The following is a 19,430-nucleotide window of genomic DNA, read 5'->3' as shown; positions in this document are numbered from 1 at the left end:
ATTCTTAGTAAACTTAGGTTAAACTAGAGACAACGCCCATGAAAATTCTAATATGTAAGTTGGGTTGTAATAACCAGTAACTTGGCTATAACAAGGTGGTTCACATCCATGTAAATATCCTCAACTAACTTTAGTGATAACGGAGTACAAGGCAACAGGTTCAAATGTAAATGTAATGAACATTTTGGATTTTATACACGTTAATCTTAAAAGATATTTTTTAACAACCAAAAAATCAAAAGATATTGCAAGCCTTGTAAAGTCTTTATATTTTCTCTTCAACCTCATTCATTGTACTAGAAACAACTTATGTAGTAGTATGTTAATCAAGATCTGAATTCCTTAATTACAAAAGGGACAAAAGGAGACAACGGAAACTCTGAAGACGAGATATACTAAAAATGAAATGGAATGGTTCTTGGCATTATATTTGTAACTGGCTTATTTTCTAAATACATTATTATTCATTTAAAAAATGTTTACTTAGAGACATACTATGTATAAATGTCACCAAAATATCATTTGAGTACAGATTTTAAAAGAACATCACCAGAGTGGGACATTTATCATCAGAGTCTCAAGAAAATCTTGATGAATGGGTTTCACATGTGTACTTTTAAACTTGGTTGATATTCCACAATGATTTTACCACATATACTTCTGAAGATGCTAACAAAAAGGATGAAATAACACATAAAAAAAGAAAATCTGAGCATTTTCTCCAAGGAGACATTTATCTGGTGAATGGTACAGAAGCTGTATCTGCTTAGGTTTACAGTTCATGTCCATATTACTTGCATGACAGCAGTATTATAAATATAGGCACATATTGGAAATGACACCCAAATGGCATACCAAATAGCAATGCTGATATGGTAGATTCTTAGACTTTCTTACATGTAGGTGCTAAAGATTTAACATCCAATTTTTTTTTCCACTGCTGAATTCAATTTAAAATATATTACTACTAAAATATTTAAATAGAAATTCATAGTAATGAAATTCATCTTACTGATTGGAGGGGGTTCTACACAAAGTGGTTAAACTGTTTCAAACAGGAGTGAACTTTAAAAAATAATTATGGGGACTTCCCTGGTGGTGCAGTGGTTAAGAATTCTCCTGCCAATGCAGGGGACACGGGTTCGAGCCCTGGTCCAGAAGGATCCCACATGCCGCGGAGCAACTAAGCCCATGTGCCACAACTACTGAGCCTGCACTCTAGAGCCCACGAGCCACAACTACTGAGCCCTGTGCCACAACTACTAAAGCCCGCACGTCCAGAGTCCGTGTGCCCCGCAACAAGAGAAGCCACCTTAAACGAGAATGCAACGAGAAGCCCGCACACCTCAACAAAGAGCAGCCCCCTCTCGTGGCAACAAGAGAAAGCCCGCGCACAGCAACGAAGACCCAACGCAGCCAAAAAAAAAAAAAAAAATTAATTTAAAAAAACGAGTGACCGTGATAATAAACAGTGAACAATTAAAAAAAAATTTATGATGTCAACCCATTTTCGGTTGGTTTTTAGAAATTATTAAGATAAAAACATTAAGGCAAGAAATATTCCAAATTTCATTCAGACTTTGTCTCAATTACTGTATTAATATTAATTGCTACTTCTATTTAATTAGCCAATCTACTGCTTGCACTAGAGAAGAAAAACCACTCAAAGGTTTCTTGCCAAGCAAAGGAAGCATGCTGGTATTTAATAATTCTCTCTGTTCAAAGCAATCTGGCTAACACCAAGGAAAAAAGTTAGATTCACTCATCTGACCTTCCTAGTTAATTCTTCTCTGATTGCTCCATTAAAAATTTTCACAGATGCATGAAAAGGGCTCTTTAATATTTCATACCAGGAAATCCAAAATATTTGATATTCTGTGACACTAAGTCTGTATTATATGACTACATGCTAACTACCAGTTAATACTACTATGAAAATCTTCAATGTACAAAAAGACAGCACATAAATTGTTAAACAACTAATGTAGTTGTTTGCAAACTTGGGCATGACAGTTCAATAGAGTTTAAGGAATAATTTTACGTAGTTACATTTACAGAAAAAAGGGAGTGGGAACTGAAGAATCTCAGAAATTGGATTGAACCAGACACCCGAGTAAGTTCACACCTAGTCTAAGAATTAATTTTATGATAGTAGGCAAGGACAGGGAGAAAATAATAGGAGACTTTAATCATATGTACTAAACTATCAGTGAGAAGTAATTTTCATCATAAACACTAATGTAAATTTTAAAACAATTCAGTTTTGAAAAATTATTACACACAACTAGAAACAACAGATTTACTTTGACATTATTTCTATGCCAATCTCGCCAGTTACATTTTAATGTGAAATGAACTTTAAACATAAGTTTTATTTCTTAAGCTGTTTTGACTTGCAGTACAGTTTATTACGACTCCATAATCATCAAATGCAAGCTAAAATAATCAATTTTCTTGAAAACAATTTATAGGGAATTACTCAAAAAAATCTAGCACATACTGGACATCAAACTGAAGAAACCATTAATCTTCTCTGTGAGAAAATCTTGGTAAATGGACTATTCTTTTGCTGCAGCCCTCTTTAAAATATGTCACACTTTCACAGAATGCCCCTTTCCTCCAAAGCACTCTGTATGTTTGTAACTAGGTAACTATTTGTGACTCTTTGGTTAATGATTACTTCCTCCACTTGACCTTACCGTGAGGGCAAGAACTGTTTTACTAAGCATTATACTGCAAGCACCCAGGCCAGTGTCTGGTTCGATAAATGTTTAGTGAATAAATGAATGAAAAGTTTAAATGAACTCTAGGCGTGGGTAGTTTGACAGCCAGAATTAAGATTTATGGAAAGACAGTGAAATGGGCAGAGCAGTCCATTTTGCTTATAGAAAAAGCAAAGGGACCCCAAATACTCAGTGCTAAAGAAATTGAGAGAGATTACTGAATTACCAGTCAAATATTTAAGTGCTCACCTTCCTTATTTAAGGCAATTAAACACTTCCTCCCAAATAATGCTCAAAGTGAATTAATTTCACATTAAAAATAAATCTAATGCAAAAATTTTTTTTTAAAATTTTCATTCCATCTTTTATTTGCCATTAAAAAAAATTACTCTGAAACCAAGAATACTATTGATAAAAAGAAAAAGCCAATATGGAAGCTTACCTGTTGATTGGCTGGTGCCATCAAACAGATCAACAAGGTCACCAGATGACTTACTGCTAGGCACTGAAGTCTGAAAACACACACAGAACTAAATAAGCTTAGAAAACATATTTCTACTATTTTTTTAAAAAAAATCTGCTCTACTCATCTTTAATTCCCAACTGAGACACAAATACCTGTAATTATCTTAATAAAGGTAGATTTCCTTTTCTGAAAAAAGAGAAGTGACCTTGAATCCTTATGGAGAGATAGTATTTTTAAATGCCTACCATTGTAAAAGTCCCTAACATCCACACTCCTCTTTTCCCTAACTCACTTCTTTTCGGAGATCAGACAAGATTAGGCATGTCCACTACTCCTGGGCTACTTTCTCATTTCTTACTGCATTTCACTCTGAAAAAACATACCTTCCAGATCCCACTCAAATCTTAACACAGAATCACTTGAGAAGCATTAAAGAAATATATACGCCCAGCTCCATCACAACATACTGAATCATAATTGCCCAGGTTGGGATCTTGGTCTGTACAGTCTTAGAAAGCTCCTTTAAGTAATTCCAATGCATAAGAAGGTCTGAGATCTACTGGACTGGAGGCCAACATCCTATCTAGCTCAGGTCAGTATAATTCTATGTTGGTCTGATATACCTTGACATCTGTTTTATATTTAGTTCCCAAACTAAACTGTGGGGCTGGAGTTGTAATATGATTTTTCTCCTATACATAGTTCTAAGCACCCTAATGCATAGGTCCTCAATGTTCAATACATACATGTTAAATTAGAACAGAAGTGCTAGGCAACAGGAAAACACTGTAAATTCCTAGGCATGTTAATTTGAGCTTTGAAGATTAAAACACTATATACTGTGGTTCAAAAAGGCCTTGAGGTTGAAAGAGATCTGAAGCAGCTGAGTAACTTGCTGAGAACTTCAGAGTTCTATGCATTTTTTTTGGTAATAAAAACAAAGTCAAAAAGCTTACACTATAAATTTAAAGTATTTATGGCAGGGACATACATTCAGGCTGTACTACATATTGATATTTAAAATCCTTTTAAGATATAAAAGTCTCAGTTTACTGTTAAAAAAAATTATACAGGTTGGATGATTTTCCCCATGCAACCATAAATGAACTCTTCATATAACAGCCATCATGTATTATTTGGGTTTTAATTATGACTATCTACCAGATCTTAGACAGTCATCAGTAAGCAACTGTATCCACAGCAGGGGAAAACTAAGACCACAAGGAAATAACACATCCATTTCCCCCTTTTAACTACAACTAAAGTTGAGTTGTAATTTTGAGGTTTTCCTCAAAACTAAAAAGAGCACAATATGGGTGAAATTATACACCAGAAGATATGTGGGAAAACTTGACACAGTTCTTGACACTAAGTAGGACTAGCTTTATTTTTAGAGTCACCTGCAATTTGCAAGATACATTAGAAAAATATTTTCCCTAGCTTTCAGCTACATTTGATGCAAAGATACAAGCTGGGTGAATACTAGTGGGGGGAGAGTAACAAAACAACTATTGAGGCTTTCAGGGCAAACCTCCCTCTTAGGCAGATTTCTGTCCAAAAGACTAGCTTGCAGCCAGGTATCTATCAATCAGGTGGATTTCATTTCTGTGCGGAATAAAAAGTGAAGACAGTTACAAGAATTAGTGCTGCTACTAATCAATACTGACCACAGGGCAAATAAACCTCCTTTTCAGAGGAACGATCTCTGTATTAAACAAGACCAGTTCTGCTATATAACTACTTGTCATATATACAAGTGGTCATTTCTTACAATTTCCAAACACTACCATGTTTTCCTTAGTGAATCTCACACTTGGTACCAGTGGTGGTGTCTAGAAGGAAACAGATGCACTACATTCTGATTCACAGCCTTTCCCAAATGAACCAAGAGTGTTATTACTATTTTCATAGAAAGTACATAGATAATCATTCAGCAATTGGACAGGTTTCTTCCTCCAAAGAGATTTCTTATTATTAATGACTAATACATGCCAGATGATCTGTAATTAATATGATTACCTAGAAATGCCTGAGACTACTAATGCAGTAATTCTAAAAGTAATTTATAAGAATAAAACTGTGTATAATGTGTAAACTCGTGCCATTCCCACCTTAACTGAAGACTGAGGTGTATGAGCTGAAGCATTCTGATCTGGACTTGCTTTGTCCCCTGTGTAATGTGCTGCTGCTCCAAGATCAATGGTTTTGGAAGGATTTGCTGTGCGCTTGTGTCTTGTGGTGGTGGTCTCTGTGGCCTGTGTGATATGGATATGTTTTGTCGTCACAGTCTCCTCTTCATCTTTGAATTCACCTTTGGGAGATCTGCCTCTTCTTGCTTTCTTTTCCTCATCACTGTCACTAAAAGATATTAAAAAAGAAGGAAAATAATAAGACTAGGGATTACTTTAAAATGGAGCCCTCAGTGATTTGAGCTAAAGAATTTCAAATGTAGTAACTCCAAAATTCCATACTTTGACTATTTGACAGGGATCAAGAGAATGTTATCTAAGCTATCTGAATAATCATATGTATGCACTGGGGAGCGGAAGTGGGAACCCATCAAATTCCCCAGGTAAGTCTAAAACACTGCTACAAAAAAGTATTTACATAAATGTGTACAAATAAAAAAGCCTGAAATAATTCAAGTGCTTATTTATTATAGATTTAAAGCTTAATTAAAAAATAAAATAGGGTTATTCTTATATCAGAATCAATTGATTAGAGTCTAGGAGCTCAAATAGCTGCATTTGATAACCATTTTCTTGAAATGGACTGTGCAACAACTACAGTTCCATTTATATAACATGATTCTGTCACTGACTCTCCTATACTAATGCAAATATATAATAAAATACTATAATTTCGATGGATATCTTTTAAATATTATCCTATCTGCATTCAAATGATTAAACTCTCATCTGTAAATGCAGAAAAATGAGGTAATGCACTTTACAAGAACTGTGCTCTATTTTACTATATAGAATCGCGAGATCAAACTTTCACAAAACTAAGAAAACTGCTTCACAGAAAATTTAAATATATTTAAAATATTTTAAAAGAATTCCTTTTCAGGCACATTCAAAGATTTTTTCTTCTTCTTAACATGCGAAAGGAAAAAAATACAGAACGAGTAAAAGAACTGTGTTTTTCATATGCCCCAAATTAAATATGTCAGTACTAGTGTGCTCTCCAGTAATGACGCATTGGGTTTTTTTTTCTGGTGCAAGTAGGACAGAGAGAGAAATTGCCTGAAATACGTTCCATTACCTATTATTTCTTAATTTCAGAGTAGGTGGTTTAAATTATAAATATTCTGAAGTAAAATACTTAAAATTCTCCTTAAAACTATGACTATTATTACTGATGCAATTTAACTCGGACTAATCTAAAGCAATTTCTACTTAAATATAAATCAATTTGGAACCTGTATAAATCAAGAATCAAGAAGAATGGCTTCCCACACTGAGCAAAGGGGTTAAACGTATTTTTATCTATAAACATTTTAGGGAATCTACAAGTTCTGATCAAGTGTTCAAAACACCTTGTCACTTACTAATTTCTCAGCAACAAATGACCTAAAAATTACCACCATCAGTCCTATATCTAAGACTGAAACTTCTTACCTTTCTGATGTCCAATTTGATTATAGTGCAAGGTAATTTCTTTACAAGGTGAGAATATAAACCTTACTAGCACACAATGAAATGAAAGCTTCAGATATGATCAGTGTTCAAGAATTCCTGAATCTAATAATGAGCTATTAAGTCTAAAATTCTGATAACATGCCAGATAGGTCCCATGCAACTTTGTCTAAAAATCTATTCTTCTCTCACATATACTCCAAGATGTAAGTCCCTGGTTTGCTCTTTAGTTACTAAAACAAATAACATACACTACATTTTCACTCTTTTAAACCTGAATATATAAAAGATTTAGGAACTCTAGCAGATCCTGTCTTAGAGGCAAATGTAGAAAAGAAAAAATCAAGGAAGAAACAGAAAAAAAGAATAGGAAGACAAAGCAAGTAAAGAAAAATTGTGGGTGGAGGGCAAAGAAGAAAAAACAAAACAAGAAGGTACATAGTTAGATTTCTAACCAGCCTACCTACCTGATTCCCATACTTCTTCAGGAAATAGCAACAGAATATGTGGCCACTATGTTTTCTAAGTCAAACCAAAAGTGTGAACACAAAGGCCACAAGAACATTAAAGAGGGAAAAACAGCACAGAGTATTTGAGGTAGGCATCGTTTTCCATAGTTTAGTTATTTATTATTACCATATGCATACACCTTCAGTATGAAAGAGCTAGAAATATAGTTGTAAAATATATTCAAAGTATTAAAAATAAATTCTGGTTCTTCAAAGGTCATATTCCAGAAACAGACAGGAATTCCACAGATTTAATAAATATGGAAACGTAATGAGAAGACACTAAAATATTTTAGAATCTGAATAGTTTCAAAATTATTATTTTTATTTCTTTTTAATGACCCCTAAATCTGAACTGTTAAGATTTTTTTATAAGAGAAAAAGAGATGGTACTTAGTTACAAGAACTCACTTGAAGTTTTGGTCGCATCTCTGCGTTACTTTAGGCAAGTTCCACACAGCCTGACTGGGCTTCAGTTCTTACTCCCCAAAAATAATGGTAAAATCCTTGCTCTAGACTATCTAATAGAGATACAGTGAGGCACAAATGACAAAGATCTTATAAAACTTGCTTTGCAAATTAAGTGCTACATATATTGCCCTTATAACTGGCAGAAAAACTAGTTAATAGCTATATTGGTAGGTAAGAAAAAGTGAATGCTAAAAGGTTCCTAGTATTGTTCTATGTAAAACTAAATACAAATACCCCACCATTAGAAAATGTAATCTATGAAAATACAGGTCATACTCGAAAACATTTTAGTCCAAATATCCATCTGGAGTTTTTTTTTTCTGGTATAAACTGACACAGAATCTTAATGAAATGTCACAGGAAGAATTTTCAAACCCCTAACTTTTGTTTAAATCTAATAAAATAATAAACTTCATTATCCCTCAGCAATACCTTAGATCCCTGGATCATCAGATGCCCAATTGCAAAATAAGCTATTCAAGTTCTTACTGGGAAAAAAAATTCCAATAAATGGCCTGAATAAAAACATACAGGAAATGTGATCAATTTTAGAAATAAATGGACACAGACAAGGAAAGTGTGTCAATACTAAATGCAAATGTCTGACACAGCATCTTATAAACAGCTGCACTGTATATATGTGTGTGTAAATACACACACACACACTATATATATATGTATAAATCAGCAGCAAATATACTAAAAATGGAATACAGTGAAAATTCGCATGACCTGGGAATTCCCTGGCGGTCCAGTGGTTAGGACTTGGCGTTTTCACTGCCATGGTCTCGGTTCAATCCCTCGTCAGGGAACTAGATTAGCCTGCCCCCATGCAAGGCTGACATGCAAATTCATGAATTTTTCCATATTTTTGCACAAGGCATTTTTAGGGGAGTGAAACTACTCTGTATGGTTCTGTAATGGTGGATACTATGCATTTGTCAACTATACAACACAGTAAACCCTAATGCAAACTGAAGAGTTTAGTTAATAATATTGGTTATCAATTGTTAATAAATGTACCACACTAATGCAAGACGTTAATAACAGGAGAAACCGTGTGTGTGTGCATGCATTCTTGCACTTGGAGAGGTGGGGTTATGCAGCAACTCCCTGTACTTTATGCACAATTTTTCTGTGAAGCTAAAATTGCTCTAAAAAATAAATTAAAGAAACAAACAAATAAAGCTGAATTTCAGATAATGCCAACACCCAAAACAAATAAAAAAACCCAAGACCCAGCTGTGTCAATTTAGTTCCCTTTCCAAGAGACCCAGGAGACAAAGTGTTAATAATACCTGCATCTTTCTGGAGAGTCTTCTCTATCTTTCCTCCGGAACTTGCTGATGGTGTCGTCAATTGTGCTTCCAATTTTATCACTCAGTTCACCTAATTTATCACTGAATGGAAAAGCACTCTTGCTTTTATCCCAGTCCTCATCCCATTTTGATTTAGGCTCAGGATCATATCGTTCACCTATATAAAGCATTAAAAAAAGAAGCAACTCTAAGGATATTAAATTCAAAAGGTGTCTATAGTCCTTATTTCTGAAACTTTTCCTCATAATAAAATAGTTTTCAAAGGAAAACAGAAAGCTCCCACAGTGCTGAATCAACACAACTGCAGCAAGGCACAGCATGTAGTGCCAGTCATTAAGTGGCAGGAATGCAGATTCAAAAGCTTTTGTTTATGAAAACTAACACAACCTTAATGCACAGCACAGCATATCAGGAAGTTCTTAAGGGCTGCTGAAAGGAGTAGAGGAGAACACAAAAACCAACACGAGCTATATAAGCAAAAGAGAAATGGAAATCTTTTGTTTTCACAAAAGTCACTTAATGCATTATATTTCATTCCCATTTCTTAATGGTTTTTCAATTATTAGAAAAGCACTGGACAGCAACAATCTCTTACAAAACACAAACTACAGGAAACACTACTCTGAATGCTACATATCCCAATATACTGTAAAGACTCATAACTGTCATTCTTTACCATCAAACTAGAAAAATAAATGTAATTCATGGCATGGGAAAGCATCCTTCAATTATTTTAAAAAGAAAAGAATATTCTAACTACCAAAAACTATACAGACTAGAATCATGAAATATGCTCAAGCAGTTCAGAACAGTGATGATCTATTCAAACACCAAGTCCAAACATTATGCGGGGACTGGCAAAACCTAGGGAGCCTCTGTGTGAATTTGATAATGGAGATAGTAGATCACTGGCAGTGAAAAAAAGCCCCAAAATGTCAAGATTTGTTTTAGTCCTTGACTTTGAGGGCCTAAAGAAGAGACAGGAATTACAGGCGCTAAATAGACCCTCTTCCATTTTCATGTCCAAACTCAACAAAAGAGGCAAGAGTACAAGGTGCAGAAAAATCATGCGTGGTTAAAAAGAAGACCGAAAATTAAGGCAGGGTGCAGAGAAAAAGGAAGACCAATGAGAAACAGCAAAATAATCAAAAGGTGGATAACTGAGCTTTTGTTTAAACTTTGGTTAACAAGTTCTGATGGCATACATGCCCTTTGGAGATCGAACAAAACCATTTTGCTGAATTACTCAGTAAAACTGCAAAGCCAAAATTTTCTGTGAGAGTTTGAGGATTTAAAAATACGTCTACTAAATCTGAAAGTGACCACCAACTTAAAGAGAACATGAAAAAAATGTTTTCTAGACAAAATTTAAGCCAGGATGGTATTATAAAAATGAATGGCTCTCCAACAATGTATATGTACACTTCAATAACAATGTGATGAACTAGACTTTGAAAAGAAACAAATTTACAGGATAAATGAAAGCAGGTGAAAACTAAATTAGCACGGTGGACATCATACTAAATGAGTGCCAGAGATACTGGATATTGGCAAAACATTATCTAATGTCAAAATAAAAAGCATGTAAAATAGTTAAAGTTGATTAAGTCTCTGAATAATATATATAACATTAAAAATAATTTATAAAAGAAGGCAATGCACAGGACATTCAGCTCTATCTCTAATGCAGATGATGTAATTAGTTCACTCTAAGTCTAAAAACTTACTCAATTGTCTAAATTTATCTAATTATATATCGTGCTGATTAAAAAAAGGACTACTAGCAAGTAGAATGAGGAAAGGAGTGGCAAACAGCTCTTTCTACTCAAAAACACATTAAACTGCTAAAGCTACTTCGAAAAATCTAAAGAATAAAATATTTACTTGGGTAAATAATTGAAAGACTTCTTACTCCCCTAAACAAATAAAAACTCCAAAACATATTTTTGTGATTTATTTAAGAGAAACATTTTTGCCCAATTCAAGAACTGACTTAAATGTGATATGGGACATTAAAAAAAGGAATTTTTCTGCTGTTAGAAACATTAACCAATTAAGTGCAGTATTTTTAATTTGAGGGCAAGAAAGCAGAGGAGAAAAGGAGCGAAGACATTTTATAGATACTCGCAAGGTAAGAAATAGAAAATTTTTACACAGTTACAATGAAGGAGTTACGAGATCTCAGTATAATTCAAATATAAACAAACTTAGATATAGTTGGGGGGCAGTTAGAGATCCCCAATATGCAGCTGCTAAGTATACGTGGCACTGGCCTGTCTGTGTATATACAAAATGACAAGGGACTGTCAGTGTTCAGAGAAGACAGAACGAGTCCAAAGGAACATGAAAGAGAGTTCTTATTTTCTGTATCTGTTTCAAGCACCTGCCTAGTGATCTATTTTAGGAAAGCCATATTATTACATTAAAAATAAACATGAGAGATGAATGTTCTAGCTGTTCTTAAATATGTTAGGAACAATACAGTGTAGGCCTAGATGAAAAACTGATGGTATTGTCAGTTACCTTTTTCTACATCAAATTAACGCAGTGCTTAATTAAGGGAACAGACTCAGGATGGACTAAACTGTAGCTCTATTTTTGGCCAAAAATAGAACTAAACTGGTTTTGAATTAGGAGGATGAATCTCTTCATCAAACTTTTTTTTTAATGCTCTACATGGTAAGTTACAGAAATCCTTTTTTTTCTTAGAATGGGAACCCCAAGAGGAAAGGGCATATATCTATTTTATTCTCTGTATGTCAACTCAAAGTTTCATCATTCAATAATGCTTAATGGTTAAAATCATATTCTTGAAACGCAAAAGTAAAAAATAGAAAGATTCCTAAGATCCACAGGAGCCAAAATGAGTATTACATATATCTCAGTATTGTATGTATTCAAAATAGCATTTTTGTCTCCTGTATTTCAATGATTCTTAAAATACACCCAAGAAGCTAAACTGATGCTTAGGTGCCAGTCTGTCTTTGATACTCACTGTATCTGAATCCTCCAACACTGTCTGAGGAAACCCCAACATATTTGTCTTTGTTCTTCTTTGCTTTCTTTCGCTCTTCACGAAGCCTGTCATCATCCTGGGCAAATTCAACCAATTCTTTCACCTTCTGGCGAATATTTATACCTTGATCCTTGCCATGCTCATCTGTGAGGATGGTAAGGGAGAAACAAAACCTTAAGAATTCAGTTAATATGTATCAAACTCTTTAACACACACAAAAAAGACATGAAAATTTCAACACAAGAAACCAACTTCAATATTTTAAAGTGAATAAAAAGAGGCAAATTGTGTTACTGAATTTTGTCATTTCCTCATCAAATCCTAAGTCTTGAGATGCAATTTTGGCTTATAAGAGAGTGCAAAGATGAACTAAAAAGGACCACAGATAACAGTTCTATGCAAAATCAATTAAAGATCCACTAAAAAGGATTACTAACAATAACCATATAAAATGGACTAATATCCAAAAATGTTATTTTCTTTTTCTATGGTATTTTAACAAAACAAAACGAAACGTATATTTTAATGACTGAAAAGCACCCAAACGCCTTCGTCTCCCCAATACAAGTTTGGAAACACTAATTACCAGGATTTAGTGTAGCTGAAAAACTGAATTTTTAAAATGCTTTCAACTGGGGTATGCTACAAAATGAAATGTGGTTCATTCTGTATCCTCTTTCACATTCAAAACACACTCTGGCCTTGCTGCCTTTACACAGTAAATATTATTTGGTGGGAGGAAAAAAAACCCCCAGCTTCAAACAGATGTGTGTGTTTTGGAGCTCTAACCTTTTCTTCCCATATGATTAAAGCTATTCCTTTATGGACACCACAGGGGACCAGTCTCTAGTGCATATTTTAATATAAACCCGAACACTCATGTTGTGTTGGTTCTGTTGTTATTAGCCAGTATTTTCTGCAAGTTCTTGTCTTCACTAATTAATACTCTAGGGCCCCACGTCTTGGATTCTGCACTCGTCACACAACCAGCAACAGTCACATTCTAATTAGAGCGGAGAAGCTTCTAAGCTGGTTCAGGTGACTGACAACTCCAACTACTGTTTTAATTTGCTTATAGGTTTTTCCATTGCTCACCTACAAAGTGGTAATTTTCCAGGGATCGCAAATCATAAATGTGTTCTCTGGCACTTGTAACAACACGCTCTGATCCATTCCTTATGAGGTAAGCTAGGAGCAGCAATGACTGTAAAAATACAAAGCACCAAATGAGATTTAATGAAATAAATTCTGGTAGAGCTCTGGTAAATGGCTAAAAAAAAAAAATTCTAACATTAGCAAATAAATAATCTTTGTGTGCGTATGTGTATGTGGGTTCTTTACCTTACATTAGACTTTAAAAGTACCTTTAAAAACTCTTATTATCAATTTAAAGTTCCTCTTATACCAAGCGTACTAAGTAATTATAAACTGTCCACTGGATACACGTGTCAAAAGATTAAAAAAAAAACTTAGATGTTAAATATCTGAATGTATGATATAAATGAACACTAAGCTTTTTAGAAAGCTGGTTCAGTTTTAGTGTTAGAAGCATCAGTTTAAAGAGAACAATTATTTGGTAATTACATGACCTCACAGCATTTTTCCTCAGATAAAATTTAATTTGGGAGGTTTATGATGTGGCTTTTGTTTAAAAAACTTGCTGCTTGCTTTGGAAAATATAGATATTTTCTGCTAAAAAGGTGATTTATGCTGACACGTAAAAAAAAAGAATCAAAGGAAAAAAAAACTCGCTGCCAGCAAATATGAGAAAAGAATGTTTACGGGATTTCTTTTTGAAGTGATGAAAATGTTCTGGTTTAGACATTAGTAACTACTACACAACTTTGTGAATGCACTAAAAACCAATGAATTATGAATTCTGAACTTAACTTTGTTTGGAACAAACCTCACATAAAGATGATTAGATCTATGAAAATCTAGTTAGGTTGAAGAAATTGAGGGGCAAAAAACCCTCATTCTACCAGGAGTTTATTCGTTAAAAAAGTAGTTTACCCAAGAATTATTAAAACAAACAAAAAGCTCTAATTAAAAAAAATTAAGTTATAGAAATTTAAACTATTTCATCACTACTACTGTATAAGCTAAAGGAATGACAGTGAATGTTTTCAGAGACAAACAACATCAAAAACATGGAACTAAATAAAGCACTGATTTTCAATACTGAAAGCCAGAAACGTTTCTTTCAAAGTTTCAAATATAAATATAATAACACCATTTTGGAAAGCACAGAAAAACTTTCTGAGCAGCAAGAAAATATCGTGGGGATGGAAGAACAGATTACTATCTTGTTTTAGAATTCTACATTATATGATGAGATCAGTATTAAATGAAAGGAATCTAACAAAAGAGTACATATTTGCAAATTTTAAAAAGTTAGAATTTTAATGCTTTAGAATCTCCTGTTATACTTAAATTTAACACATATTTTTGGTGTACAATACTGTAATAATACTGGCAAATTTTTATGTAGAGATGACAAAGCATATTAGAGGGTGGTTTTCATCTTAATTGCTCATACACTAAACATGCATACTACTATAGATTCATTACTTTCGATATGGACAAATATATGAAGAGTGGTTTATGGTGACTAGAAAACAGAACACAAACAGCAAATATACTTCTTTTACCTGTTTTAGAATATTCTATTCTAGGATTCAACATCCTTCATAATCACTTATGTATGTACACCTTAAAACTTCAAGCATTTGTCTTCAACATGTCAAATAATAAATACAGACTAAAACCCATACCTTATAAACTCTTCTCCAATTTTTTTTGTTGTCTTTTAACATTCGTGACCAAAGCATGTTCATAAGTTCTGGAAATTGTTCGTACATAAATGTAGCCCTGAAAAAAGAATAATTTTCCTTAAGAGTTTGCAGTGTGTTAATTCTGACAGTAGATGGCAGGCTTGTTCTGTGTTTTCCTAAAGAGCTTTAAAAAATTAATAAGCTTAATTCAAAAAACTTTAGATATGCTTCCTTAAAAATGTCTTTCTTATATTTTATACAATATTGAGCACATTCATAAGTCCCACTAATTAATATCATATTTTACAAGCCCTTCATTCACTGGCGTAATCGTCCAGATGTTCATCAGGAAAAAATTTTCCTAGCTTTATTTTAAGTCATTTTATATGCATTTGTCAAAATTTTAACAAAGTTTGTCTAAACTTCATTGAAAAAGAAAAATTTTGTTTTACTTTTCTGAGCTAATGAATGGATCCTCTGTAAAACTTCCCCCACTAATATATGAATGATTATATGCAAAATTTATATCTGGCAGCTAAACAGTTTAAAACTGAAAGCAAATTTCACATTTCTGGGTGAAGATAGCTGCATTCTTTCTGCACTGCTGAGTCAAATTATCACTTACTTGGCAATCTCTCCCATGAGTTGCCCAGAAGGTCCCCAAGGATCGTCATTCGTTGCTTCTCGAACCTTAGACTCTATCTCTGAATAATTCATAACCACATTGGTGCTGCAGAGAAAAAAAATGCATGCACATACGCACAAAGATTAGCATCAAAACTGAGAAACACATGAAAACTTAATAATGACACTACTGGGTGTCCTAATGAGATACCTCTACAGGGTGGGAAAGAAAACATCTTTTGTGCACAAGCTACCCTGAGGACACTATATAACACATTTAAGTTATCTTTAAGAAGATTTTACTATTCCATTAGGCTTCAAGAATACAGATGAGAGATTACATTAGAGCTGGCATAAGTCCAGTAAAAAATGGCTTTACGTCAAATTAAAAAGGAAATTGAACATGCTACAGTCTATTATAAAGCTAAGTTGTCATTTTGCTGACCAGACCTGGTTTACATGCAGTCTTAGGTTTCCTGTTCACAGAAATTCTTTAATGAGCTAAATTATATAAAAGCTAAATGTTATTTATACTGTATAAAAAAAGCAATGAAAAATCAAAGATAAGTCTAAAGATGTTTAGAACCACTATGAACATTTAACTGTAGTCCTTGTCTTCTTTCACTTACTGTACCACATGTGTTTTCTATGTCACTGTGTAGTCACTGTAACCCTCAGTGGTTGTTTTTTTTAAAATTAATTAATTTATATTTTGGCTGTGCTGCACAGCATGTGGGATCTTAGTTCCCCAACCAGGGACCGAACCCGTGGCCCTGCGGTGGTAGAAGCGCAGAGTCTTAACCACTGGACCGCCAGGGAAGTCTCAGCCCTCATTTCTAATGGCTACATCATATTCCATCTGGAGACTGTATGATAATGTATTTAACTTTCACTTAAGACTTCAGCAGTGGTCACGAACATGGATTCTAGGAGTCAGAAAGATCTGACTCCAATTAACTTACGTTGTGATCTTTGGCAAAATTATTTTGTGGGTTGGCCAAAAAATTCGTTCGGGTTTTTCCCATAAGATCTTGCAGAAAAATCTGAACGAACTTTTTGGCCAACCCAATACTTCTCTTAATGTTTCCTCAAATGTAAAATGGGAATAAGGAAGAAAACTACTACTATCTCAAAGGGTAACATATCAAATGATACACAATGGTACAGTGTCTGACATATACAGGAAGTGCTCAATAAAAGTTAGCTATTATTATTAGAGATAATATCACCTATTAGAATTTAAAAATATCAATATTAAGTAATATTTTTATAAGAAAGAACTAACTTTGAAAAGAATACCTTACAATTAAGAGATGAGATGGCAAAATGTGTGGTTGTTAAAAACGAATTTCTCATGCTTATATGGATTGAAGAATTCAAAGACATTCTGAGGAATACATACTATGGAAATGTGATACATTATAGTAGTACTCATTTGACATGTAACACTCCAATTATTACTGAACAATTGTTATAACAGATGCCTGTAAATATGGTAATTCAAATCTTCCACTTAAAATTGAGTTTTAGAAATAGTGAAAAAATAAGAATTTGGTAACTCTTATTAGTTATATCTACCCCACTTTTGCTGTACGGTTTTTCAGTCATCAAAAAGTTGTTTTAAATAAGGAAGGTTTGATTATAATTGGCACTCGAATCTCTCAAATATAAATTTCAAATTTATTACAAATACTTCAATTAATAAACAGTTCAAATTTTAAAGGAACCATTATGCATATATATGACTTGACAAATCACAGAATAAATATGGCTTCTAGATTTACATTCAGAATACTGTTCTATTAAGGTAGAAAAGCGAAATCCTATTACTTTCTTTCTCCTAAAATATCAACTGTTTGATAACAAATACAAATTATTTCCATGGCACTAAAATAAATCCCTGGTCTCCACTGCTTCCTTCAAAATTTAAGACTATTAATGAATGGATTTTTATAAAAACCCCATAATCATTCTATTAAAAATTTTATGTATAAATATAAAGAAATAGTAACTTTTTTTCTAATTTTGTTAACAACTGAATCAAAATAAAATTAAGGCGGGCAATGACACATTTGCAATTTAAGATGCCACAAAATAATGGATTTCAAAATGCTGTTGTTTATCTTACTGGCTGAAGAATGCACGGCTTAGGCAGTTAAAAGTGTAGCTGTGGGAATGAACAATAGCAATTAGAATTATAATTCATCCAAGCATTTCATGACCAAGAATGCACTTGAAATTGTTTGCACTGTTTAATTTGTTGGAGAACAAGATGAAGAGTTAATCTCTAGCTCATGTACATGAAATATTTTTACTAGAGCCTTCATAAATGCTGTAGCTTTCCGAACACTACTTTCCTTGTTCAAGCTACAAAAACCCATGGGTCAAATGAGAAAGGTCCTGTTTCCCTAACCCTTCGCAAGATTCTTAGCTGAAGGCCTATATGTGTTTGAGTGCTGTGTGTTTAAGAGGAAGAGGTGGCAGAGAGCCAATTGCTTAAGAATTTCCCTATTTCCTTGGTTGAGAAACAATGGGAACTATGTAAAAGGACAACTTGCCATTAAACACACAACATAAAATATAAAATGGCAACAACATGGAAAACTATGGCAACAATAGTAACAAAAAGTAACAAAGTTAGAACACCTCCATGAAGAGTATCAGGCTCTATTTTAAAACCATTTTCTAACAATACCGCTGCTTTCCAGAAACTGGAATGCTCAAGATGAGATGCGATGGCATAAAGAATTCCAAAACAAAGTATTTTTAAGCTGCACTTAATTCAGAAACAAATATAAACTAAAACAAAACAACACTGTATAGTTTGGCCTTATTCCAGGTCATTTAAAAATAACTGTTTCTAAAAAGGTAGAAATGGCATTTTGATCCTTCCTTTCCCATGTTTTCTACTGCCCTCAATCCACACCCTACCCATAATTCCAGTGCCCTTTTTAAGAAAGGAAAATAACTCCTCCCCTCTCCCCCAAAAAAGAAAAGTTAAAAAAAAAAAGTTATGTCCAGATGTGAAAGGAAAAAACATTCAGCTTAATTCCTAAAACTTCTTAAGATTGACACAAATGTTTTAAAATGGATAATTCAGACACTAGAGGGGGATCTCTCATCAGTTTTTTAAAACACACAAAATTCAGACAAAGGTCAAGGATCTGTTCTGCAAACAAAATTAAAGGAAATTACCAGGGAGTGACCAGAGTGAAAAATATGAGAAGCTGCTCATGTTCTGAAGATTTTTACCTTAAAGTAATATTGAACCACTGCTTTTTTTTTTTTTTTTTTGCGGTACGCAGGCCTCTCACTGTTGTGGCCTCTCCCATTGCAGAGCACAGGCTCCGGACGCACAGGCTCAGCAGCCATGGCTCACGGGCCCAGCCGCTCCGCGGCATGTGGGATCCTCCCGGACCGGGGCACGAACCCGTGTCCCCTGCATCGGCAGGTGGACTCTCAACCACTGTGCCACCAGGGAAGCCCGAACCACTGCTTTTTTATAAGGATAAAATCCACAATTAAAATCAAACCACAGTGTTTTCACACACTTCACATGTGCTCCTCACAGCACCCCAGCAACAGGCAGGTAGGACAGGACTAAGAGTCCCCAAAGAGAGTACTTAACTCTGCACTACCTACGCACTCAGTTGAATTTTTAATGCTAACTACTAAAAGTTACCATCCTCAAGTCCTGTACACATGCTTCTATGGCTATATGAACACAGCCAATATAATAAGTCAAGGGTTGATTATTCAATTTGTTAATGATTAGTGTTCATTTGGGCCCTCCTCTTTATTCCCCATTTTCTGCTTGTATCACTGGTCACTACTGATAAATATCAAGTTATTTTACTCAGTAACAGTTTGGGTCCAGGTTTTAGAGG

The 19,430-nt window shown here is 34.1% G+C and overlaps 1 protein-coding gene and 1 long non-coding RNA gene across 8 annotated transcripts in view; one reads left to right on the top strand and one right to left on the bottom strand.

The window, feature by feature from the left end:
- CLINT1 (clathrin interactor 1) overlaps positions 1-19,430 on the bottom strand; it is a 67,228-nt gene that overhangs the window by 13,725 nt on the left and 34,073 nt on the right. For 4 of the 7 annotated variants that reach the window (XM_033407912.2, XM_033407911.2, XM_004280973.3 and 1 more), the window contains 7 exons: positions 15,545-15,649; positions 14,920-15,016; positions 13,241-13,349; positions 12,125-12,289; positions 9,109-9,286; positions 5,301-5,547; positions 3,166-3,235 (listed from right to left, as the gene is read on the bottom strand). In XM_033407912.2, the coding sequence (XP_033263803.1) occupies positions 3,166-3,235; positions 5,301-5,547; positions 9,109-9,286; positions 12,125-12,289; positions 13,241-13,349; positions 14,920-15,016; positions 15,545-15,636 (958 nt within the window). In that variant the 5' untranslated portion in view covers positions 15,637-15,649. Of the gene's footprint in view, positions 1-3,165; positions 3,236-5,300; positions 5,548-9,108; positions 9,287-12,124; positions 12,290-13,240; positions 13,350-14,919; positions 15,017-15,544; positions 15,650-18,795; positions 18,815-19,430 lie in introns of those variants that run through there. The other 3 variants (XM_012537169.2, XM_049707802.1, XM_049707803.1) reach the window with 1 other exon arrangement.
- The window catches only part of LOC125963942 (uncharacterized), a 59,687-nt gene that overhangs the window by 15,585 nt on the left and 24,672 nt on the right, over positions 1-19,430 (top strand). The gene's annotated exons all lie outside the window — the stretch shown is intronic.

Source organism: Orcinus orca, chromosome 3, assembly GCF_937001465.1.
Source record: "Orcinus orca chromosome 3, mOrcOrc1.1, whole genome shotgun sequence".
Classification (NCBI taxonomy): domain Eukaryota; kingdom Metazoa; phylum Chordata; class Mammalia; order Artiodactyla; family Delphinidae; genus Orcinus; species Orcinus orca.
This window is presented reverse-complemented; position numbering and strand designations above follow the sequence as displayed.